The sequence below is a fragment of the Glycine soja genome, chromosome 14, assembly GCF_004193775.1.
Source record: "Glycine soja cultivar W05 chromosome 14, ASM419377v2, whole genome shotgun sequence".
Classification (NCBI taxonomy): domain Eukaryota; kingdom Viridiplantae; phylum Streptophyta; class Magnoliopsida; order Fabales; family Fabaceae; genus Glycine; species Glycine soja.
Genome location: NC_041015.1, coordinates 4526385 through 4554113, shown reverse-complemented (window position 1 = coordinate 4554113; position 27729 = coordinate 4526385). Strand labels below are relative to the sequence as shown.

Genomic DNA, 27729 nt, shown 5'->3' with positions numbered 1-27729 from the left:
AATTTAGTACATGAAGTTTATTCACCCATAAAGAAATGATAAGTAGAACACATTTTAAGATAATAATAATTATCCTACATAATAATTATTTATAATTGAATAATAGTATAATTTTTTTACAGTCTTTGTGCCTGAACTATTTTTTCATTAAGCATATATGTATATGTACACACACAGTCGTGTTTACCTCTTCTATGTAACTGAAATAAAGATGTACATTTCTTTATAACTAAGAGATGATATGCTGATCAGCTAGCTGATCATGAGCTAATCAATGAATTCAGTCAAACTATAATCTTAGGAGAGATTGATATATAAGGAAATGCTGATCAGTATGAGACGGTTTTTTTTTTTTTTTTGTCAAATTTTATTTTACAATTTTTTCAATACTATTTATTTTAAGAAAAAGATATTGATCAGTGTTGCTATGTGTGCATTTGGTGTCCTACCAGGGAATTGATAACGTACGTTGGGGCGTTCACGTGAATGCTTTTATATGTCATTGTCATTGTCATACTCAGAGTCTAACAAATATTCATGTGTTGAAGCTTCACATATCTTAGTAACGACCGGGTGCTTTCAACCGGTCCTGTGCTCTTGACTCAGCACAACTAAACAATGTAGGTCACATCCTTATTCAAATACGTGGGAGCCATATTGCCAACTTGGCTGTCACAATCCACAACTTTTATTTGGCAGCTTCTCAATGATAATTCTTGTTTTTATTTCCTCTATCCCCCTTGGAACCCAAATCAGCTTACCATATAGTGACATTTTTGTTTTCCTCTCCTACAACTATATATATTGCCAACTTGGCTGTCACAATATCCACAGCTTAATTACCATTGATGTATGAGAAAAATGTTATGCACCACTATGCACATACAATGTCATTAAATAACAATTTATTATGTATAATCATTTTATTAACTTTTATATTAATTATTTTAATAAATATTTACAAGTATATATTTTATATTGTGAATGTATAATTATTAAACTCTTGATATATGTGTTATTAAGTGAGAAAAGTATAGTACTTATGTTGGATGATTATTGTGGATTTTGACAAATTTGGTCTTAAATGTTATAGCTAAAAGTAATTGTGTTGGGTAATTATGGTGAAGTTTATCAACAATAAGATAATGAACATAATATACAGTGTAATACTAATCATAGCTTTCCTTCTCCGTGATATATCTAAAACTCTTTTAATAGTTCATCATCTGCTCAGTCATCTATATAGTTATTCATAACCATGTTATACATATCCCCACAAGTGCATAAAAGTGGAGAGCTTAATTTGTTAAATGGATTAAAATAATATCAACAATGCAAACATCTTACATCTGAATAGGTAAGCAGTGACGGCTAAGACACAATTTGTGAATTAATTTTTCAAAGTGAATAAATAAGAATATATATTTCTAAAATAAATTTACTTTTAAAGGAATATTTTTAGGCAAAATAAGATAATGACAATTCTCAAGCCACTTACTCTCTCAGCTATGGCCTAATAACAACATGGAGACTTGAACCTATTGGACCCCGTCAATTTCAGCATAAGTCAATATGTGATACAGCTTTTCTCCCGTGAAGCAGAAAAATTTTCTTACTTTGACTCTCAATGAAGCAACACAGAAGCATAAAAGTTTGTGTAATAATGTCCTGATTTATTTTATCATGAATATATTATTTTTCTTTATAGTGCCAATATTTATTTATTACTTACTAAATATATAGTTTTCTATGGTGCCTCTCTATTTAAATAGAATATTTTTGTATTGGCGTGTGCTTTGTTGCGTTTTGTTTTACATGATTATATTTTTGCTGAAGTATAAAATGTTTAAAACATTTACTTTTATCAGCCTATGGAACCTTTACGCTCACTTGTCCGAATTTCAAGTGACTGATATAGATCCACCAAGTTACAATTAACCACAAGGCCTAGAGATCCTAATTCCTAAACAGAGCTATGACCAGGTGATTGTATAATAAGCCAAAGTAATTTTTTTATTTCAATTTCAATTCTAGACGTGACAATTAAATAGAGCAGTGCATACAAAAAAAATGGAAGAAAAAGAGAGATAAATAACTTAATCTCTTAATTTATCTATATATTAATAAAATATTTTTATAGTTGAATGTAATTGATACTTTAGGTTCCTTTTATTTGCAGAGAAAGAGAAAAAAAACAGTTAAATGAAGTAAAATGATATAATTCTCGTTTTTACACTTCACTTTAATTTAAATTTTTATCTCAATTTATTTTTATTCCATTTCATTCTATTCTATGGAAGGGACCCTTAATGACAATACTGTAGCGTAATTAGTTAGCAGGTGGCTACTCTCAGCGGCTGCATTCCATTATAAATACATCAAATCTTTCAATCTTAGTCTTATTATGTGCAACTCTTTGATTTGTGTTCTATTAACTTCCTCTGTTTTCAGCTTACTCCTTTTCTCCTTTTAGTCCTAAACACAATCGTTTTTCTTTCTTTTTCAGTTTCCTTTGTTTCCAAAAAAGAAAAAAAATGGGTGGAAATTCCCCTTGTGCCTCATGCAAATTGCTGAGACGCCGGTGCACAAAAGACTGCACCTTCGCTCCTTATTTTCCTTCTGATGACCCGCAGAAGTTTGCCATAGTTCACAAGGTTTTTGGTGCTAGCAATGTTAGCAAAATGTTGCAGGTACTTTTTCCTTACTGTTTCTATTTGCCTTCTTTTGATGATAATAATAAAAAAAACCCTTTGTGGTTAGTTAGTTATTTTATCAATTTCAGAAGCAAAGAAATTAGGAGGTGGGAGATTCAGGTAAGTCTTTCAGATAGTGTTTGCTAATGAGCCTGTTTAAATAAATTTATTCAGAAGTACTTTTAGGAAAAAAAGAAAAAAGAAAATGAATTTTTCCATTAGCTAAAATTAGCTTATGCTGTTATACACAAGTTAAAAATCATTTTTTATTCTACAAATTAGATTATGCATAAGCTTCTTAGGGCCTTTGTTCTTTTGGAGTTGTAAGTAGTGTTCTTTTTAGTGGATCGAGGGCTCTAAATGGTTGTTTCTTATGCAATGATTCATTCAGGAACTTCCAGTTCACCAGAGAGCAGATGCAGTGAGTAGTCTAGTGTATGAGGCAAATGCAAGAGTGAGGGATCCTGTGTATGGTTGTGTTGGAGCCATATCCTACTTGCAAAATCAAGTTTCTGAGCTCCAAATGCAGCTTGCAGTTGCTCAAGCAGAGATACTCTGCATCCAGATGGAACATGAGCCAGTGATGCCAGCCTCACAAATTGATCTAGACCACAAGTCTTATTTTCTCCAAAATGACCTCTCTCAGTTTCTTGCTTTTGACTCTTCTAGCAATGTAATGCAGCAATTTTGCCCATGACATGGTTTCTTGAATGAAATTTGCTCACATGCTTTGGGTTTGGTCTATTCATGTTTTGTCTTTTCTCAATCTCTGAGACATTTTATATCATACATCTATAAATTTTTTCTATCTAGGATTCTAGGTTGTGAGGAGATAGGGAAGGGATTTCTAAGGTTGACCCTAGCACTTGATTAAGTAAACAAGTAATTAAGGTACTTGTATGTTAAAGCAGCCGGTGAGGACAAATATTTATGGCCTTAATTAATGTTTATACAATAATATTTAAATTTTACAATTTACAAGAAAATATCAATAATAATTAATTATATATTATATGAGGAAGATTAGTGAAGACATGATGCAAAACTATTTAATAATTTCTTAATGTGGACAAATTTAGTAATGGTTTTAGTAAGTGACAAACATTCTCATAACTATATAAAAAGGCTATCTCACCATCAGGAAAGAAAATTTACATGTCTAATGAACATCAAAATATTTTGTTTTTCTCAACTAAAACTATTCTCGTTTCTTTAGCTAGAATTTTTTTATGTTGTGATGGCAATAAAGTTAGAACTTTAAACCTTATATAAGTTATTCAAACTTTTTATTATTAAACCAGTCTTAAGCATAACAAAAAACTAAATGATAAATATGAACAATTTTTACTTGTGCGTCTATTAACCATAAATGTCAGTTTGGATTTTAAATTTTCACTAAAAAAGAGTTTGGATGTTAAATATTTTGTATGCTTGGGCCTTAGGGCCCGATACTTGTGAAAAAGAGAACATAGGATGTGGTTTGATTACTATAAAAAGTAAGAATAAAGAATGGATCAATAAGTAACAGATTGTAATTCATCTTTTTGTGCTTAAATATTGAACGGAAAACACGTGGATATTACTAGCTTCCTTAAAGTAAAATGGTAGTTGAGGTACTTTTGATTTTAAATAACAAAGTGCCTAGCTGATGTCATTCGGGCACTATCAATTAATTTAATTTTTTTTAAGGATGTTAGATGACATCCGTTAACATGAAAGAAACTAAGTGCATCTTTGGAATGACATTATGTGATCATGTTTGACGCGATAATCACTTCAAATTCATTTAAATGACATAGAAGCTAAAATAAAATGCATCTAAAAGATGTGAATACGTGAGACGTGACATCAAAGCAAACAGGACATAGATTAATTGATAATTTACAAATTTAGGAATTATTTTTACATTTTTTTTAACTTCATGGATCAATTTGATTGATCATTAGAATTTTTAAGATTAAATTGATTGATAATTTATTTTTTAACGGTTAATCTGTCATTTTGTTAATTAATTTCATAAACCTTAACAGATAATTTCAAAAGACTAATTAAATTAGTTATTCACTCATCAATTGCTACTTCTTTTTCTCTCTTTAATCATTTGATTTTATTTTCCTCTCAAGATATAACATTCCCTAATATATTAACTAAAACTCGTTATAAATTACGTGTATAAAGATGCGAACGGCATGAATAGAGAAAATGTACGATATACAATGCCTTTACATTGTTAATTAGAAGTTAGATATCATTTAGCTCTCACCTTTCTCTTAACTTTGCCGTACCATTTAGGTAAACTTGTGACCACAATGAACACCAGAAATCACAGGGACAGTGGAAGCTGACGCGAACTTTGTATTTCAAAAGAGAGGAAAAGAGAAAATCGAACTACCCCTAAACGTCTAAATTAACCATTACTTGATTAAAAAGCGCATGCTTGGTTCAATGATTGAGCTAGTGATTAAAACAAATGATAACACATTTTTAAGCGCCACTAGTTTTAAATTAAATCTGTTGGTTTTGGACCCTTAAGCATCTTAACGAAGATTCAATTATTTGTGATGTATGTGAAAAAAACTCATGCATGCATGGATGAAAGAGCTTAGTTTCCACACTAAAAAGTTAATTTATTTTAAAAAAATAATTATACTGTTATTTAGTTATTTGTTTTTAAAAAACATATTTAGAGTAATTTTTAATTAATTAACAATATAAAAAATTTACACTTACAGCGTATGAATATTTTTTTTTTAAAAAAATTACATGAAGCCTCACAATGCAATGAAAGAAATTGCAACTGTCATTCTTGTTTCTTTGAACTTTTAAAATGAAAATTTTATTATTCATGGAATTAGTTGGACAAAATTGTAGGGAGTTAAAAGATGCTGAATTATATTTGACAGCAGTTGAATAGAACAACATCAATAGTAATTTAGAATACAGTAAATGACAAATATTCGTCAATATGAAATTCTGCCTCTTTGTGGAGACAACAAAGTGATAGTGGGAACCACATTTATATTTTGAGGGCTCGAGGACAATACTTCCAAAATAAGTTTTGTTTTGGAATTCAGATGCCACTAACCCACCCTCCCCAGTTCCCTTCTCTTTGACTTTGTTTTTTATTCTTTCACTTAGGTCAAAGTAAGATTTTGTGGCACTTTTCTTCAACACCAAACAAATTAATATTATGCTAAAAAAGGCTACACTATATTGAACTTGAAGCTATCCATATACTCCATATCATTTTTTTTTGCGCGCCGCCATAATGTATACAAACAAAACCGTTTTGGTGCAAATTCAAATGTTTAAAATTGTGCAGCTTGGAGCGTTGAACCTCATAGTTACTAGTATTTTCTAGTTTTTGGAAAACCATTGTTAATTTAGTTCCCTAATTCTAGACGCGTGGAATGTTAGGTTACACAAAGCTGAAAATTGTAGGATAATAGTGTTTCGAGTCTTGATAACGCTTGGTATGCCATGTTATGTTACACAAAGTTGAAAATTGTAAGATAATAGTGTTTTGAGTGTTGCTAACACGTGCTTAGTTACTGATGAATGAATTAATAACAATTTTTTTAATAACGTGCATGTAATTGCCTAGTGTTTTATAACTAATAAATGCACACACTTTCAAATTAAATCTACAATAAATAAATAAATAAATAAAGAAATGAAGAAATAAACAAACAGATAAATAGATAAACACTTGTCCTCACAGTTTCATTCGACTTGAATGATCTAAAGAGACTTACGTACGTTGTTATTTGTATAGAAATCATGAACTTGGAAAGCAGCAAATTATGCTTAGTTTTACTTGCTGCTTAGGAATCGCATCCAATGCGAAATCCAAATATAAATATAAGATAGATACTTCATAAATGACAATTTATGATCCTTTATCTCCAATTGATAACGTGGAGACTTTGCTAAATTCTGATTTGTTCCATCAAAACCGCAGACCTGTATAATGAATTTGAGACTAGAAGTGCTAGCAGGAACTTTGAGCTCAGAAACATAGAAACAGTTTACATGTGCTACTCCAAGATACTCCTGCACAGGTTCCAATGTTGTGCTTGGGTTACCATATGCTAACTTTGGTGGTTTCTCCACATACACATTGTGGTGTGAAAATGCAAGATTCTGTCCATTTTTCAGTTTCCAAGAAATTTTAACACTTAGGATCCTTGAATCTTGAGGACCAGATTTCCAATTGATGCATTCACCATTAACTAGCCAGGAAGTAGAAACTGGAAAATCTGGCTTATAGTTAGAAGTCTTGACAGTGATGTGACCAAGAACAGCAAAATAATCAGTTGAGGAAGGCACAGCATGATCAGGACCAAATGGTCTGGATTTCATGGAAGGAGCATTTGGCCTATAGCACAAAGCATGGATTCCAGTGAGAATGTAACCATTCATTTCAATTGTACCTTCATGTATAACCCATCCAGGGGCATTTCCCTTGTGCTCACTTGTTAGGACTACTTTGCTAAATTCGCTTGACAGATGATCCATTCCATGGGAAGTGAGTAGTACAGGCGTTGTTTTGTTGATGGTAGAAGTGAAGTCAAGTACAAGTCCCAATGAAGAATTGCTATCAGATTTCACCTGCATTTGTCACAGACTTCAGGTGTCAAATAGACTAAGAAAAGCGGGTACTGATAGGAATCTCAAATTGTATATGATGATTTTGGTGAACTAGTCAGTATGTGCACTATACCATTGGTTAAGGAAAGATACATACTTCACTTCCCTTCCCTCAAATAAGTATCTAGATTTAGCTCCCTAGGAAGATAAACTATTTTTTAGTTAACTTTTATTTACACTGCTGTATTGACAGCTATTTCAGGTTAGACGAGTCTGATGGCCAGAGATGTAAAGGCATAAAATCATTGGTGCATTTGCTTTGCGAGAGTTGGTTCATGACAAAGTATTAGAGTCTCTATGACCAGAAGGTCTAAACTTCAACCTTTGCCACTATAATTTCTAATAAAAATTTGAATTTCAATGCAAAGCAAGTAAGCTTGTACATTTTTCCTAGTTCAAGCCCAAAGGGTCTTACACGAAGTGGTGTGTTGGGGATAAATTATTAGATAATCTTGGATCACATGGTCTCTATTAATCTCCCTATGATATGTTATCAAGTGTTATTAATTTTTCCTTGTAAATTGAAAATTTTGAATACACGTCATATAAAGATTAGTTGGGACCATAAACAGTGGTGACCCTGGACCACTTTATAATTTCTCGGTCTTGAAATATACAAGTAGAAAACAATTCATGTGCCTTTAGCTAACAATTTAAGATTTTGAAAAACATGAGCATGTAACCTCCCTATCATGCTTCAAACCTGAGGATAGAGATATGTACAATCCAGCAATTTTAATAGAGGTGATAGCTTACAGAATAAATGAAGTGGATAGGCAACTTGGCTAAAATGGACTGTCCTTGAAAGATTCTTCTCTTTAAGTAAGTACCCTCTCCAAGAGATCCTTTGAATGTAATATTTCCCCCTCCACTATATGATGCTTCCTTCAAGCTACATTTTATAAGCAAGACAACATATACTTGAGAACTTATCTGAACTAGTTCTGAAATGTAGTAATTTAATACCTTGATTTAAAATAGAACAGAAAAGAAAGGAGGCATACAAAATCATGGAAGGTTGCAATACTACAAAAACTAAAAGTACATAATAATATGAGAAGTGTTTGCACACTATCAGGTCAGCCGTCAAACTCTATAAATAAGTTCCAGAAGCACATAATCGTAGCAATATGTGATACTTAATCATATTTCCAGTCTCTTGGTACCAAAATAGGTCCTCAAAATTCAATAAGGAAAGAAGGAGCCTATAATCTACACTGAATTTTCTGTGGTGAATTTTTGTATCGGAGTTAATTTTGCCAGCTATACTTCAAATAATACTATGAAATATGCAATATACACACTCTGTTGGAATTTCCAGTTAAAGAAAATTATAAAGCATTGTATGCTTTATCGCTTACTCTACAATAAGTTGAATAGAATTTGCAGTAGAATCGGCAAACTCAAGGAGTGGCTGCACACAAAAAATGAACCCAATGAAGGCATCATGATAAACAAACATGGCTATGATATATTGAATGTGATTACAGGAAAACAAGTTTGTCATTTAACATCCATTTAACAAGTAACATCACACTTAAAAAAAAAAAAGTAACATCGACAGTGAACTTGAAGATTTGGAATAAATATTGGAGTGTTCTCAAATGATCACAATATTTTGCTTGTTATTCCAGATTAGCTTTATTAAATGGTGTTACTTGAAAACCAATCCTTAATCTCACAAATGACAAATAATCAAAAAATGGTGTGCATATGAATTTTTGCTATTCCCCGCGTTAGAAGTCCCACATTGGGAGAATTTCTTTCTTAAAAGCTTATAAAACCAAGTTTAGGAAAAATTTAAGAAGCCTTGCATTGGGCAAGCTTCTTTATTTAGTTATCCTTGTAAAAAAAAAAAAAAACTTATTTGATGTGAGACTTCTTTCTTTAGTTATCCTTGGAAAAAAAGCTTATTTGATGCGTGACTTTTGACAAAGCTTCCCTTAAAGGTTTAATGTGGCTTGGTGACCTTGTAAACTTAGGTGGTTCTTTTAAAATCATCCCAAATTTATTCATCTTTCTCTTGTATTCTTTTTTGTTAGAGAAGAAATGTAAAGAGTAAAACAATTTTCTCTATGTATAAGGTTTTTTAGTGTTTGTATCCTCCAGTTTTAAGAGTTTTGTTGTTCTCTGCCTGAATTTAGAAAGAGGTCTTGTAATCTTTTTCATGTAGTGAAAATTGTGTGCAAGTTCCTCTTGTACAATGGCCACTGAGGTTACAAAATATCAACATTATAAATAATTGAGCCAACACCAAGAAAAAATCTTTATCAGGTGCATACCTGAATGCTTTGAGAAGAAATATTGCACCAAGTAGCATCTGATACTTGGTCTCCATCAACTGAGATATGATAACCGTGTCCCTGAAAGTAACAAAGAACAGGACTTTTGAATAATACGAATACACAAGTATCTGATCTAAAAATCTATTGCTTCTCCATGATCTGATAACCAAAATAGTATCATCCAACAATAAAAAGGACGTGCAACACTTCACACACATTGTATTTAGTGAACTATGTGTAAAGCATGTCTTGAAAAGGGGTCTTAGGCTAGATTTCTAGTCACAGAAAATCGAGGGATTGATAGCCATCTCAAGTCTCAAATGCTCTCTGTTAGGATGTTCCTGCAAAGTTAGCTTATAAAAAATATCCAACCCCATATCAACCCTTTGGCCAAAATGCATTGTTTCAGCTAAAAATTTAACAAACCATTAAGGATGCCAAAGGGAAATTCTTAGGAGGTAACAAGTTAGAGATAATGATGTCAGGATAGACGTCAAAAGCCATTAAAATGAATAAAGTTTTCTGTGTACTGAGTTAAGCTAAAAAGCCTAAAGGTGAATAAAGAAAGCTCCCTCTTTTATGATGTTAAAATTTCCTAATCCACTCATGATTTGCATCTCAGAATTCACATTTTATTCTTACAATAATTATTACTGAATCAAATTAAAAAGAAATCCTATCAAATTCAACACGAGCAAAGTATCTTGGACAATTTTTAATTCATATCGGCACCAACAGGTTTCCAAATGCACCACGACACACACACAAACTAAAGTAGAGAAGTTAAGACACTTGCTCGAAAGGGGAAACAATTACAGTTCTTAACCTGATCAAAATTTGTGTAGAATGGTAGTGTTCCATGATACTTTCGCACTATACCCCAAGATTTTTCCACGAGACCCCACCAACTGCATTGCGAAGTTCATGTCCATGATTACGGTACTAATGCCAGTAACACATTCAAGGTATGATCTCTCCATCATTAACATAAAAGAAAAATGTGACAAAAAGATTGGAGGAAAAAAATTAAGACAATTTTTTCTTAAATATCCATTGACTTTTATGAGTATCTTCAAATAATTTGGGTGTTTGCTTTTGCTTTCACTTCTAGAATTTTAATGAACTCTTATTTGCTTTATGGTAAACTTGATTTGTTTCTGAATAAATTATAATGCATCAACATGGTGAACCTTGTGACATTTACCAATTCATACAAAAGCAGAAATACTGACAGCTAAACGTTACCGATTCTGAGCAGTCTTAAAATCTGGTGCTTGCTTAGTCTCGTAGACCCATCCAGGAGCAAATATTGCAGCAGAGACGTCAGCTTTTCTTATTACATCAAGAGCAACATTTGTCTGACACATTCACAATATAAAATCAGGAAAAACACTAGAAAGAACACAAATATACATCGGCTTTACCAATCTTAAACTAATACCTATCCAATATAATTTGTCTCCAAATTCTTTCAACAAGTTTATCTCCCCACAAAATTTGAACATAAAGGGATACCATAAATATATTTTAAATGCAATATTGGGGAGATGTAGTGAAAATCAGAAATGAAGCACTTTTAGGAACAGATTGCTTAGACATCTGTAAAATATGCAGTTCATGTACACCACTTGGAGTTTAGTAATTAATTTAACATAAACACTAAAACATAGTGTAGTTCATATTCAAGTGTGATGGGAAAAATTCAGTTATAATATATGATCCACTCAGGACAATTAAACATTGAATTCCGAATGAGTTTAAAACAGGTACATAAAACATATTTTGCAGCTATCAAATAAAAATTTGTATATCATACGATCACATACATTCCACTGTCCACCACCATATGTGCCCCTTCCAAATACGTCAATCCCCATGTACACATCAAACTTTCGATCACCAGCAACAGAAGCAGATCGCCATGGATAGTCTTCCTACATGGTATTGATAATAATAAAGTCAACTCAACAGAAAATAACAATTGGCCAAACAGCGGTCTTGCAGGAGCATGCCAAGGGATCATATAAGCAATACCTGCCATGAATAATTTGTAAATATCCCATCACATATATCAAAGAAAGACTTATTATATTCATTTAGTTCATTTTGCCACCATAGATCACCGTTAATGGTGACACTGTCATACCTGCATGATCAAGAAAGGATATAAAAAATCAATTGTTGGCACATTCCATTTCAGTTAAAAAAATCACAAGAATTGTGTGGCTTCTAATGCAAACCATATCACTAGCGATCCAGTCACTGAAGAATGCATTGTTAATGATAAATGGTTGACAAACTCTTTCAAATTAGAAATCTGCTCCGGCTTCAATGTTACCTCTATATTCAACTGCAATTGAGTTTTAGTATTTGAATAATTGAAAAGAATAAAAAAAAACTGCCATGCTGCACGGTGTTAGACAATTAATTATGTATCTATTTTTAGTATAAATATGCATGATGCCCCTAATATGATTATCTTCTTAATGTAAGTTTTCTAAATTACGTATGTATCAGTGGCTACTCACAAAACTGCCAAAGCAAAAACTTTTTTTAAAAAAAAAATATAAGTTGTTACAAGCTTTATTTACAGCATAAACACTAAATTTTCCTAGTGTAATCTTCAAAATATTGTAATCTCTTTTATTTTCTTCCAAATTTATTTCCTTTTCTGTTTTTGGATCAGTTTTATGAACATGCAAGAACCATTCTAGAAGAGTAAAGGCGGCACTGTATGAGTGTACGTGCATGTGGTGCGGCTTTGCTAGGGCAGGTTATATAGTTCATCCATTGTATAATGAAATAATATAATAATATGATGTGAACAGAAACCAATTATCAACTTAGGCAAGAAACAAGAATCATTAGATATTTATATGAACCTAATAGTACAAAACAGAGATGAAAAACTGATTACCAGCCACCCGTCAAAGCCTAAATTAGCAGCAAGCTCTGCCAAATGTTTTGCATACATTTGAGCAGACTCCTTTGTTGAAAGCAGTTTATCACAAGCAGCCTTACCCTCATTCCATTCAGTGATGAAAGTCCCCAGCACCTAGGAGATCAAGGGTACAATTACAACAAAGAAAGTTCAAGTTAAAAGTTTCTTCAGTTATTCAATTAGAAACTAGTCACAATATAGGTGATGCAATGGAAATGGAATTATAGACTTATCCTGACTAAACATTTAGCAATAAATAATGTGACAAAATGAGTCTCAAACGCCAAAAACCATCATGCTTTTCCATAAAACATAAGAAAATAAGTTTGGCTAGATTCACCATCTAAGCTCTGATCAGTTAAACTAAACCAACTCTAGAAGCTTATGATTAACCTTAACCTGTTAACCAGTACCGGTTAATGCAGCTTATAAAAAAAAAGTACCGTTCATGCAAAAGAAAAAAAAAATTGTCACACTTTTAAAGCTTTTAAGTGTGGTTGTAGCCAGCTCTGAGTTCTCATATTGGACAGTGAGACTATGAGAGTGTTTATTGCTGTTTCAATTTGACTCGTATTTAATTAAATTTTGTATTCTTTTAATTTGTTATTTAATTAATAAAGAAAAAGAAGGGTATTCTATATAAAATTGTACAATAGACACGTACAATTGACAATGGATATATACTTCCTTAAACTTAATTTAATTACAGGAATTAGAAAATCAAACAAAGCAAAAAAAAGAAAAAGAAAGTAAACCATTCAAATATATGTCAGCAGCCCAGCAGACTAGCTCCTGCCGAACAAATCTTGCTACAAAGATCTTTATTGGTTAAAAAAAATGTCTCCTCTACATCACCAAATTCATGAACTAACATAAACGTATCATAACAAAAAATAGAGCAAACAAAATGAATTTATTTGTAAACATTATAGTAGAAAAAATGCTTAATTATATTTTTTACCCCAAAGTTTTATGATAACATGAATTTGGTCCTCAATTTTTTCTTTTTACAAAAAAAGTGGGTTTAGTCATTGTTTTCTAAGAATTCAGTGTGTTTTTTTTAAAGGATTTTACTTGTTATACATACTTTCAGTGTAAAATTGTTTTTCTGTTAATCAATTATAATTCATGATATGTGTAAATTTTAAGATAATTAGAATAAGATTCAAACTTTTTAAAATTGTGACATTTTATAATTGATTAACACAGTAAAAAAAATTTACTCCGTCAAAACATATCAATTAAATCCATTTTAAAGTTAGAAAGTATTGAATTCACGTGATTTTCAAAATTTGAATGAATTCATCGATACATATATAACTACAAATATCTTGATTACATCTAGCAGAAAGTATAGAGATTAAAGGATTAATTTTTCTTAAATTTTGTTAGAAGTTATTTTTATGTAACTTCTTGAAAAACTGAGATACATAAGTTAATATTAGTTTATAAGAAAAGATTAATTTTTTTTAAAAATACTTACGAAGAAATTTTGTCCGGCCAATTTAAAAGCCAAAGTGAAAATCTTTGATAAGCAACTAGTAGTTAATTATTGGTACCTTAACACCATGACGATGAGCTGTATTAGTCCAAGAAGGAGGAGGAAGAGTGACGAGATTATGAGAGAAATAGACAAACACATCTATCAAATGCCAGTGCCATATGGCATAGGCTTCAGCATTAGTCCCTCCCTGGACCCACTTATCATCTAAGTACCCTCCAGCCATATCATGGCACACTAGTATTCTTCTACGATTTGGCAAAGGTTCAGAATACCCACTTTCAATTGGAACTGAAGCTTTGTTAAAAGGATAATGAAAGGACTCAAAGTAGGAGCGTGACTCCAACTCCTTGAGGGTCTTTATTGGATACGATATGGGCATGGAGGGTTCCTTAGGATCAAACTTGAACTCTGAATTAATGGAGTGAGACATTATTATTGTGACACAATAATATTATACGAGGTTTTGCTAGAACAAAAAACACCAAGTATATATGTTTCGGACAGTCTAAGAATATTGGCAAGTTATATATATGGACTCGAAGTAGACGAGGAACCATATACCAAGTTATCAACACGGCAACAAGTAGTCACCGTTTACTCGCATTGACTTCACTTGGCAAGTGGAAAACGTACATTTTAAAGTGAATATGCATTGAGTATTGCCTAATCTATCTATCTTTTACTTTTTTTTATTTTTACTTGTGCATCCAGAATTGAATATTCCTTTACTTTTTTTTTTTAACAAAGGGGGCCAAACGCCCAATAAAACACAAACACAAATACACAGCAGTTACACTACACTGTGCAACACTGCCACAATCTGTAACTAAACTCCCTTCATCCACAATATTTGTATTCCTATCACTTAATACAATCCTTCCCATTTGGTAAATACTAAATACCATTCGTGAAGTATATATTTTTAAAACTGCACTCCCCTCAAACCCAAAAACAGTGAATCATCTCGGTTTGGACCTCAAACATTCAATTGGGTTTAATAATATCCACACTGCTAAAGGGTACCAGAACCCCTTCCGTCCTCAAACAAATCCTGAACCTGCACCTCCTTTTGTCTGAATATCATTTTATTCCTCCCTTTGGGAAACATAGGAACCACACTTTGGAAAACCACTCGCACTCATAAAACAAGTGATTAGTGGTCTCTATCATTTTCATTTTTAATTACTTATCAATTAATAAAGTTACACTTACAGTATATGATTTTTTTTATAAAAAAAATACACGAAGCTTCACAATGCAATGAGAGAAATTGCAACTCTCGTTGTTCCTTCTTTTGGACTTTTAAATTGAAAATTTCAGTATTCATGTAATTAGATGGGTAAAGTTGTAGGGAGTTAAAAGATGCTGAATTATGTATTACAGCAGTTGATCACAGAACAAATTAAACCAATAGTAAATGACAAATATGTGCCAATCTGAAATTGTGCTTCTTTGTGGAGACAAAGGAAAGTGATGGTAGATAGGAATCCCATTTATATTTTGAGGGCTCGAGGACAACATTACCAAAAGAAACTTTGTTTTGGAATTCACATGCCTTCATGCCACTAACCCATCTTCTTTCGGTTCATTTCTCTTTGACTTTGCTTTTTAATATTTCACTTATTTAAGTCAAAGTAAGATTTTCTGGCACTTTGCTTCAACACCAAACAAATTAACATTATGCACAAAAAAGGCTACACTATATTGAACTTGAAGCTATCCATATATATATAATCTACTAATTATTTTTGCGCGCTGCCATATATGTATACAAACAAAACCGTTTTGGTGTAAATTCAAATGTTTAAAATTGCGAAGCTTGGAGCGTTGAACCTCATAGTTACTACTCTTTGGGAAACCATTGCTAATTTAGTCCCCTAATTTAGTCTTTTTAAACATGTCTTTTTTTTCCATCCGTAAACATAAAAAACAGTATAAATAAATTTATAATAATTCATGCACCTTACTCAATCAAATGAGATAGATTTCCTTAACTTTCTAAACCTGCATAAATACTAGTTAATGAATTAATAATGAAAAGTTTTTATCACAAGTTATGTTAGGATACATAATAATATCTTTTGATAAAACTTCTTACATTTTACAAGTATTTTAATACTAATTTATATTTTTCTAGCATGACACCCTTTATCCCGATATACATATTTATATGATAAAATACATAGAAATGTGAAATTACATAAAATGATTTTATTCAATAAACAGAAAGGAATTCACTTGAATAGAAAGATCACATTCGCGTTAATTACCAAATTAAAAATTTATCAATTAAGAATATGGAAACATCTCCAACCCAAAACAAGGTTGTTTAAGTTTACAAACGAACTTAAGTTAAGCATCAACATAAAATAAAGTAAAATAACATGTTCGGAACATTATGCAAGTAAAACATTATGCAACATGTAACATCACTTGTCCTAGAATTTAATTACAAATAACATTTTATGCCTTCACGATTAATCACATATTCAACATAACACATCTCAAATACAATACCGCATCTCACACTTACACAATTCATTACACACCATCACATAACAAGTCATAATGATCATTACACAGGCGTTATGCAATAAATATACTAATATTCAATCATATATGCAATGCAGTACCATGTCAGTGAAAAACTTCATCGGACGCCTAGGAGTACATGACAAAAAAGGCAACACACTTGTAAGTCAGGTCATTTTCACTAGGTAAAATCATAGGGAGACCAGTCAGGGTCACGCTGTTTTGCGAGAATGTTCCAATCATGTGTTGGATCGGCACAAGCTTAAAGGAGTATTCAAATTGAGTGTATTTACCCCTAAGCCCTAGACTCCGAAGAGTCTGTTAGGGCCTCTCCCTCTTGATTCAGGTTCAACTTAGAATATATTTTAACACGTATATTCTATCTATGAACTATACACAACACACGACTCCTCAATTGTTCTCAAAATAATTTTAATTTGTCATGCCTTAAAGTGATTAAATTCGTCAAGTTCCCACAGTGGATCCCGTCACAATACTCGTCACGCATTAACTCATCATTCTTAAAAGGTCTTATAGTCATCTGATTGTACGATTCATAGCTCACAATTCAATACACACAACATTTCAATACATGTATGATCTCACAATTTAGCACATACTCAACTTGTCATTTACACACGGTTAATCATACTTTCATAATTCTAAGACATCTTGTTATCACACCTCATGTATCATATACATATCACACAGTAATAATATTAATATGTGATATTCATATGACTAATCATCTCATTAAAACAAACATTTAAAATTATATATGTGTCATTGGAGTTTGAACTATACAATATACACAACTACTCTTACTTTCAAAATCATTTTAATTCGTCACACCCCAAAATGATTCAACTCATCGGGTTCCCATAGTGAATCCTATCAGAATACTCGTTGTGCATTAACTCATCGCCCTTAAAGGGTCTTACAGATGTCTGAATGTGTAGTTCATGACTCAATTCAATGCGTACAAAATCTCAATACAGATATATCTTACAACTCAACATATACTCAATTTATCACGTACACCCAATTTCAATCACAATGTTATAATCTTAACGCAACATGTTATCACACCTCATGAATCATATAAACATCACACACAATATTAATATTTACATAGCACAAAACATGTATATATTAAATCGAACCATATTATTTTCAATTAAAAAGAGTTGATAAATAATTAAACTAAAAATGCATTAAAAGTATTTATCATTGAATCTTAATATATTAATTTCCTTCAATTTAATTTTATTATTTGAACTATTAATTTCTAATTTATTTTAACAATTCATATACATATATGTGTTATAATTATCAACACGTAATATGCTTATGAGATCAAAACATAACAAAGGACGTTTCCAACTATTTAATTCTCGTGATAATCTAGTAAATCTTGTCCAAAACACAAACAAATTATATAAAAATGTTTCTCACAATATGGGGAGTAAAACCATTCAAACAATTTCACATAATCATATCAAAATCAAAGGAATCAAAATCATAAGTTCAAAAATATGAAAACACCGAGAGCACTTAATTTTATCAACCAATTTGCATTAGGGTATCAATTGACCCGTCAAGCATAACAATCTCATGATTATAATCATGAAGGTAGAATTACAATTCAGTAAACATTCCAAAATAAGCCCTAATTTGATCTTCTAAGGATCTTTACACATGTTCATTATAACCCCAATTGCGATAAAATCATCCTTTACCTCTAAGTGGACTCACATGTGTAGTTTGACAGTGATAACGATGTCTCTAGTAGTTTCCTAAAATTCCTCAAGCTTTTTCTTTGATTGTTCTGCTAAGATTTTCAAGCATTAGAGAGAAGAAGAAGAGATTGAAGTCTTAATTTCACTATCTTTGTGCGAGGGAGATTTATCTATCTACAAACATTATTTCGCAAATTCCAATGGTGAGAATGTGCAAAAATGAGTTCCTAATGTGGTGTCCGAATTTTAGGATGATCCAAAAGTTAACGAGTCTAAAATTGTAGTTTAACGGTGACAGATTTGAGTATATATGAAAAAAAGAGAAGGTTTTAGAAGAAGAAGAAGAGAGAATAAATTTGGGAGAAAAAGAAAGTTAGAAACATAGTAAATGTAAAAATTGACTAATATGATTCTATTTAAAGTTAGAATAATCAGAGCCTATTATTTAATCTATTTTTTTATTTTATAAAAAAACTTTATTTTACTCTTTTATTGAATAAATAATCAATTAAAATATCCATTTATTTTTTAAAACACCATTTTACTCTATTTATTTTCTAATATTATGAAACTCTTATTTTAATTAACAAAAATCATTTTTCTCTCATTGATATAATTTCTAAAAACTCTATTAATTATTAAATAAAACTCTTTTTATTTATTTTACGAAAAACTGAATGTTACAGCTAGAGTTTTAAAAATTATAACTAGAAAATGCGCCTCACTTTCTGACTAAATCTACAAATAAAAAAATAAAAAGCACTTGCCTTCACATTTTAATTGGACTTGAATAATCTGTAGAGATTTATTGTGCCTTGTTACTTGTACAGAAATTATTATGAACTTAGAAAGCAGCAAATGATGTTAAGTTTTATTCTTCACTGCAGCATAAGCGTGGCAGACAATGCCAAATCTAAATATAAGACATATAAGATACATACTTCCTTAATAGGAGGTCTGATAAAATTCGGAATAACAATTTAGAGACCTTTTATCTCCAATTGATAATATGGACAGTCTTCTAAATTCTGATTTGTCCCATCAAAACTGCAGACTTGTATAATAAATTTGAGATTAGAAATGCTAGCAGGAACTTTGAGCTCAGAAACATAGAAACAGTTTACATGTGCTACTCCAAGATACTCCTGCACATGTTCTATTGTAGTGCCTGAATTACCACCTGCTAGCTTTGGTATTTTCTCCACATACACATTGTAGTGTGGAAATGCAAAATTCTTTCCTTCTTTCAGCTCCCAAGAAATTTTAACACTGAGGATCCTTGAATCCTGAGGACCAGATTTCCAATTGATGTATTCACCATCAACTAGCCAGGAAGTAGAAACTGGAAAATCTGGCTTGTAGTTAGAAGTCTTGACTGTGATATGACCAAGAACTGCAGAATAATCAGTTGAGGAAGGCACAGTATAATCGGGACCAAATGGTCTGGATTTCAGTTCTTTGAAAGGGGCATTTGGCCTATAGCACAAAGCATGAATGCCAGTGAGAATGTAACCATTCATTTCAATTGTACCTTCATGTATAACCCATCCAGGGGCATTTCCCTTGTGTTCACTTGTTGGGACTACTTTGCTAAATCCGCTTGACAGATGATCCATTCCATGCGAAGTGAGTAGTATAGACATTGCTTTGTTGATGGTAGAAGTGAACTCAAGTACAAGTCCCAAAGAAGAATTGCTATCAGATTTCACCTGCATTTGTTACAGACTTCAGGTGTCAACTAGACTAAGAAAAGAGGGCACTGATAGGAATCTCAAGTATATAATGATCTTGGTGAACTAGTCAGCATGTGCACTATACCATTGGTCAAGGAAAAATATATACCCCAGTTCCCTTCCCTCAAATAAGTAATCAGATTCAGCTCCCAAAGATGATAAAATATTTTTTTAGTAAATTTTTATTTACACTGCTGTATTGACAGGTATTTCAGGTTAGATGATTCTGATGGTCAGCCATATAAAAGTATAAAATCATTGGTGCATTTACCTTTGGGAGAGTTGGCTCATGACATAGTACTATAGTCTCTATGACCAAGAGGTCTAAAGTTCAACCCTTGCATCTCTAATTTCTAATGAAATATTGAATTTCAATACAAGGTAACATTTTTCGTAGTTCAAGCCCAAAGGATTCTTACAAGAAGGGTCATGCTCGAGATATGTAAGGCTCAAACGATTCATGTCCCTTCAGCCAATAGTTTAAGATTTTGAAAGAGATGAGCATGCAACCTCCCTATCATACTACAAAATTGAGGATAGATTGATTTGTAGTTTTCTCAGCAATTTTAATAGAGATGATCAGATGATATCTTACAGAATAAAAGAAGTGGATAGGCAGCTCGCTTAAAGTGAACTCTCCTTGAAAGATTCTCCTCTTCAAGTAATTATCCTTTTCAAGAGATCCTTTGAATGTAATATTTCCCCCTCCACTATATGATGCTTCCTTCAAGCTGCATTTTATAAGCAATACAACAAATACTTGAGATCTTAGCTGAACTAGTTCTAAAATGTAGTAATTTAATACCTTGATTTAGAATAGAATAGAAAATAAAGGAGGCATACAATATCATGATAGGTTGTAATATTACAAAAAAACTAAAAGTACATAATAATATGAGATGTGTTTGCGCACCATAAGGTCAACCATCAAACTCTAAATAGATTTCAGAAGCACATAATCATAGCAATATGTGATAATTAATCATATTTCTACTGTCATGTTACCAAAACAGGCCCTAAAAATTCAATAAGGAAATAAAGAACTTAGAACCTACACTGAATTTTCTGTAGTGAATCTATGTATCGGATTTAATTTTGCCAGTTATACATGCACTTATACTTCAAATGATATGAAATATGCGATATACACATTCTGTTGGAATTTCTAGTTAAAAGAAAATTATAAAAACTGGATGTTTTATCACTTACTCTACAAGAGGTTGAATAGAATTTGCAGTAGAATCAGCAAACTCAAGGAGTGGCTGCATACAAATTTGTGAGTTAGGTATAATTAAGCTGTTTTAATCGGTAGTACTATAATAGTATAATTAATTAACCCAATGAAGGCATCATGATTAACAAACATGGCTATGATATATCGATCGTATGTGATTAAAGGAAAACAAGTTTTTCATTCAATCATCCATTTCACAAATAACATCAACAGTGAACTTGTTATTCCATATTAGCTTTATTAAATAGTGTTACTTAAAACCAGCCCTTAATCTAAAACATAACAAAGAATTAAAAATAGTGTACACATGAATTTTTTTTAGTTTCTCCAGTTAAAAGTCCCATATCAGGTGAAATTATTTCTTGAAAGCCTTTAAAAGAAAGTTTAAGTAAAATTTCAATTAAGAAGTTCCACATTGAATAAGCTTTTTTCTTAAGTTATCCCTTGAAAAAAGAAAAGCTCAGCTCAATTGATGTGAGACTTTTTGACAAATATCTCTTTCAAGATTTAAGGTAATTTGATTGGAATTTGACTATTGATGGAATCTACTGTGTTCATATTCCTAAGAATTCTTCCAAAAAATTATAATTTCATTTTTTTTGTTTGGTTTTTTCTGAATAAATAAAAAAAAGTGAGTATATCAATTATCAGAAAAAAGGGAGTATGCCAATGGATAGCAAATGCATAACAACTTAAAAGGAAATTGATATCCCATCTTTTTTCTTCTAAAAATTGGCTTCTGGAAAACACTTTCCAAAATGTGTTAAATTTTTAAGACTTCCATAAACTACTTCTCAGAATTTAAAATTTTAATACTTCCAAAACGTACTTCTAAGAATTTGTTAAAATTTTAAAACATTCAAAAACATAATTTATAGAAAAAGAATATTTTAAAAAAACATATAAAATAAAGGTATATTATTATAATTGGAGGTATAAATAACAATTGTCAGATTTAATTGACTCTTTGTTTTGTTAAAGAAGAAATTCAAAGAGTAAAATAATTCTCTTGTAGCTTTTTTGTTTGGTTAAGAGAAAAATTTAAAGAGTAAACAACTTCTTCTATATGAAGCTTTTTCAGCGTTTGTATAATTGTATTCCTCAATTTTACAAGTGTTATTGTTCTCTCCTCGAATTTAAAGAGAGGTCTTGCAATCTTTTCCATATAGTGAAAATAGTGTGTAAGTTCCTCTTTTCTCATTTTATTACATTACTCTGATGTCTAACACTTCCATTTATCAATATTGTTAAATAGTTGAGCCAATAACAAGAAAAAAGTCTCTATCAGGTGGGTGCAAACCTGAACACCTTGGGAAGAAATATTGCACCAAGTAGCATCTGATACTTGGTCTCCATCAACTGAAATATGATAACCGCGTCCCTGAAAGTAACAAAGAATGGCGACATTTGAATAATATGACTACACGAGTATCTGATCTATAAGTCTATTGCTTCTCCATTGTGATCTGATTACCAAAATAGTATCATCAAACAATAAAAAGGACATGCAGCACTTCACATAGACCATATTTAGTGAACTAATGTAAAGCATGTCTTGAAACAAAAGGGACCTAAGCTAGATTTCTAGTCACAGACAAACTGAGAGATTGATATTTGATACCCATCTCAAGTCTCAAATGCTCTGTTAGGATGTTCCAACAACGTTAGCTTATAAAAAATATCCAACCCCGTATCAACCTTATTGCTAAAGGGAAACTCTTTGGAGGTAACAAGTTAGAGATAATGATGTCAATATAATATGCTGGATAGACATTCAAAGCCATTAAACTTAACTAAAGTTTTTCTGTGTACTCAGTTAAGCTAAAGCCTAGAGGTGAATAAAGAAAGCTCCCTCTTTTATGATGTTAAAATTTCCTAATCCACTCATCATTTATCTCTCAGAATTCACATTTTATTCTTGGAACAATTTTTACTTAAACGAAATTAAAAACAAATCCTATCAAATTCAACATGGACAAAGTATCTTGGACAATTTTTAATTCATAGCAGCACCAGCACGCTTCCAAATGCACTACAACACACACATAATGAAGTAGAGAAGGCATGAAACTTTGTAGAAAGGGGGCAACAATTACAGTTCTTAACCTGATCAAAATTTGTGTAAAATGGTAGTGTTCCAAGATACTTTCGCACTATGCCCCAAGATTTTTCCACGAGACTCCACCAACTGCAATGCCAAATGTATGTCCATGATTATGGCACTAATGTGAGTAACACTTCAAACTGTGATCTCTCCATCATTAATATAAAAAGAAAATTTGACCATATTAATTTGGTATCCACAACCACAACCCATATGAAACAGCAATGGGCATTTTGATGTGTTTCTAAATAAATTAGTATAATGCATGAACCTTGTGACACATTTATCAACTCGTAGAAAGACAAAATATTGACAGCTACACATTACCGATTCTGAGCAGTCTCAAAATCTGGTGCTTGCTTAGTCTCGTAGACCCATCCAGGAGCAAATATTGCGGCAGAAACATCATCTTTTCTTATTACATCAAGAGCAACATTTGTCTGACACATCCATAGTATAAAATCAGGAAAACATTAGAAAAAAACACAGATATCCTTCAGCTCTACCAATCATAAACTAATACTTGTCCAATATTATTTGTCTCCAAATTCTTTTAAAAAACTTAACTCCCACACAAAATTTCAACAGAAAGGCGTATCTTAAATATAAATTAAATTCACCAATATGCACAAAACAAATTAATTAGCATTTGGTTAAAGCAAAATGTTATTACAAGAATCAAGAGTCAGTTCACTAGTAATCTATTAAATTAGGTGGAACATGGATGTTTATTAACGCAAGAAACAAAAGAATTCAAGGAAAAAAGTTGGATGCTTCACTATGTGAAGGTTGTCATTAGGAACTTCTAGGAATGTAGTTATTTAGTAATAAAAAGAACATCCACAATAATATTGATACTACACTAAATCGAAATCAATGCTATAGGACTATTATTATCTCTAGACTACTTTGTAAAATCACTTGTAAGGATAACTATTACCCTATTAATGAATTTGAATGCAAAGAACAGTAGAACACAATATCCATTCCTTAGCCTGTTAACAAAACTGTATAGAATTATCTTTTGGTTTCTTTAGCAATTGGCAGTTATAGTGTAGTCTACTGAAAATCAGAATGAAGCACTTTGAAGAACAGATTGCATACACTTCTGTAAAATCTGCAGTTCATGTACCATGTGATGATGTTTATTAATTAATGTCACATAAACATTAAAACATAATGTAATCCATATTCAAGTGTGATGAGCGAAATTCAGTTATACTATATGTTCCACTCAGGACAATTAAACATTGAATTTCAAATAAGTTGAAAGCTAGTACAATTATACATAATTTCCAGCTATCAAATAAAAATGAGTATGACACAGATCACATACATTCCACATTCCACCACCATATGTGTTTCTTCCAAATACATCAATCCCCATGTACACATCAAACTTTCGATCACCAGCAACAGCAGCAGACCGCCTTGGATAGTCTTCCTACATGGTATTGACAATAATAAAGTTAACTCAATGGAAAATAACAATTGACCAGTATTGGAGCAGCATGGCAGGGGAACATAAGCAATACCTGCCATGAATAATTTGTAAATATCCCATCACATATATCAAAGAAAGGCTTATTATGCTCATTTAGTTCATTTTGCCACCATAGATCACCGTTAATAGTGACACTGTCATACCTGCATGATCAAGAAAAGACATAAAAGTCAATTGCTGGCACCTTCCATTTCAACAAAAAAATCATAAGAATTGTGTCTTCTAATGCTCACCATATCACCAGTGATCCGGGCACTGAAGAATGAGTTGTTAATGATAGATGATTGACAAACTCTTTTAAGTTAGAAATCTGTTCCGGCTTCAATGATACCTCCATATTCAACTGCAATTGAATGCTGCTATTTGAATCATTGGAAGGAATAAAAAAAAATGGCATGCTTTAAGGTATGATTAATTATGTATCTATTTTTAGCATAAATATGCTTGATGATCCTATTATGATTCTCTTCGTAATGTCAAATTTCTAAATTACGTATATATGAGTGGCCACTCACAAAACTTCCAATGGTTAGATAATTCTTATTTTAAAAATTTAGTTATTACAAGCTTTATTTACAGCATAAACACTAAATTTCCCTTGTGTGTTCCTTCACAATATTATAATTTCCTTTATTTTCTTCCAAATTTATTTCTTTTTCTGTTTTGGGTAGTATTTAAGCAACACAAACTCTTCATGCCACTTCAGTTTTACGATCCCAATTTCATAGAACCTGCACTAACCATTCTAGAAGAATAAATGTGGCACTATATGTGCATTGGTGCTGCTTTGTTAGTGCAAGTTAGCAGTTCATTGACATGACTTAAAAAAAAGAGGAGAGTCCAACCCAAAAGAGAGAGTCACATAAGCACTTGTGTAATTGTTTGGGAAAGCTTATGAAAATATTTTATGATATGTGCATAAGGTACTTTTAGCTGATTTCAATAAGCTCTAGAGATAATTTATGAAAACAACTAATAACTTATATGAAAACAATTTAACCTTATTTTTTGTTTGATTATAAAAATAACTTATATATACATAAGTACCAAAAGTATCTATTCAATAAGATCTTAAGCTGTTTATCCAAAAAGATCTTAAACTGTTTATGCTCATTCTGAAACTCATAACTTTAATATAGGATGGATATCGTGATGTGAACAGAAATCAATATTCAGTTATCAACTTAGACGAGAAAAAAAGGAATCAATAGATATTTATATAAACTCTAATAGTACCAAACAGAAAAGGAAAAATTAATTACCAGCCACCCGTCAAAGCCTAAATTAACAGCAAGCTCTGCCAAGTGTTTTGCATACATTTGGGCAGACTCCTTTGTTGAAAGCAGTTCATTACAGACAGTCGTTCCCTCATCCCCTTCAGTGATAAAAGTCCCCAGCACCTAAGAGATTTAAGGTATAATTACAACAAAGAAAGTTCAAGAGCCACAAAATTAACATTTAGCAAAGTTAAAATAATTTATCACAAATTTAATTTAAAGCTTGCAACTGTAGTTAATATTAGTTAACTACAATCAACTTAATTATAGACATATTCTCTCGTCTATCTGCCTTTCAAAAAATAACTATATTTTCTCGTCTATCTTCTCTAAAACTGATGTTCGTAAGTTAATATCAGTTCATATAAAAACTCGACTTATTTAACTTTCTTATTTATTCTCCTATAAATAATTACGAAAATAGTTTATCCAAATAAACTCAGTTCAAAAGCCAAAGTGAAAATCTTTGATAAGCAACTAGTAGTTAATTAATTAGTACCTTAACACCATGACGATGAGCTGTATTAGTCCAAGAAGGAGGAGGGAGAGTGACGAGATTATGAGAGAAATAGACAAACACATCTATCAAATGCCAGTGCCATATGGCATAGGCTTCAGCATTAGTCCCTCCCTGGACCCACTTATCATCTAAGTACCCTCCAGCCATATCATGGCACACTAGTATTCTTCTACGATTTGGCAACGGTTCAGAATACCCACTTTCAATTGGAACTGAAGCTTTGTTAAAAGGATAATGAAAGGACTCAAAGTAGGAGCGTGACTCCAACTCCTTGAGGGTCTTTATTGGATACGATATGGGCATGGAGGGTTCCTTGGGATCAAACTTGAACTCTGAATTAATGGAGTGAGACATTATTATTGTGACACAATAATATTATACGAGGTTTTGCTAGAACAAAAAACACCAAGTATATATGTTTCGGACAGTCTAAGAATATTGGCAAGTTATATATATGGACTCGAAGTAGACGAGGAACCATATACCAAGTTATCAACACGGCAACAAGAAGTCTCCGTTTACTCGCATTGACTTCAGGTGGCAAACACTTATAGTCAATCTACAATCAGTACAATTCACTATTGCCTAATAATTTTCACATGGGGACGGGGGTATTCAGAGTTTATTTATTATTATAATATAAATTTCTGATGCGTCTGATTAAAAATAGTGTTAATAAGTTTTTTTTAATATCAACATAGATTTATTATATTTAATAATAAAAACGTGTTAGAAAAAATATGATAAATGTTATTTAAGTATGCATTTGGTTGTGAAGAAATAGGAGACTAGAGAATAAGAGAGAGAAATTTTCAAATTTATGTGTGGGTTTAATATCTTTCTTTCTTTATTTTAATTTAAATATATTTTTTTTAATTTTGTTAGGGTGAGTTTGGTAGAATATAAATAATATAAAAAGAAAGAATTTTTTTAAAAAATTAATGTAAATATCACACTTTTATTATTTTATTTTAATTTAAATATTTATTTTTTCCTTCTTCTTTTCACCTACC

The 27729-nt window shown here is 31.6% G+C and overlaps 3 protein-coding genes across 3 annotated transcripts; 1 reads left to right on the top strand and 2 right to left on the bottom strand.

Annotated features, from left to right (window-relative positions):
* Positions 1-2393: 2393 nt before the first annotated feature.
* Positions 2394-3499, top strand: LOC114384582 (LOB domain-containing protein 12-like). The gene is made up of 2 exons (XM_028344282.1): positions 2394-2690; positions 3085-3499. The coding sequence occupies exons 1-2, from the start codon at positions 2535-2537 to the stop codon at positions 3388-3390; spliced, it is 462 nt and encodes a 153-aa protein (XP_028200083.1). The 5' UTR covers positions 2394-2534; the 3' UTR covers positions 3391-3499.
* A 2868-nt stretch (positions 3500-6367) lies between these two features.
* LOC114384280 (cytosolic endo-beta-N-acetylglucosaminidase 1-like) lies at positions 6368-14651 on the bottom strand. Its single transcript, XM_028343942.1, has 11 exons — positions 14129-14651; positions 12546-12683; positions 11869-11978; positions 11663-11774; positions 11455-11562; positions 10874-10986; positions 10455-10536; positions 9626-9706; positions 8705-8757; positions 8100-8235; positions 6368-7304 (listed from the first exon to the last, which is right to left on the bottom strand). The coding sequence occupies exons 1-11, from the start codon at positions 14501-14503 to the stop codon at positions 6507-6509; spliced, it is 2106 nt and encodes a 701-aa protein (XP_028199743.1). The 5' UTR covers positions 14504-14651; the 3' UTR covers positions 6368-6506.
* Positions 14652-19112: 4461 nt separating this feature from the next.
* On the bottom strand, positions 19113-27240 carry LOC114384881 (cytosolic endo-beta-N-acetylglucosaminidase 1-like). The gene is made up of 11 exons (XM_028344703.1): positions 26696-27240; positions 26182-26319; positions 25153-25262; positions 24951-25062; positions 24752-24859; positions 23743-23855; positions 23418-23499; positions 22612-22692; positions 21287-21339; positions 20673-20808; positions 19113-20053 (listed from the first exon to the last, which is right to left on the bottom strand). Exons 1-11 carry the CDS (start codon positions 27068-27070, stop codon positions 19325-19327), a joined length of 2037 nt encoding a protein of 678 aa, XP_028200504.1. The 5' UTR covers positions 27071-27240; the 3' UTR covers positions 19113-19324.
* Between the last annotated feature and the right edge of the window lie 489 nt (positions 27241-27729).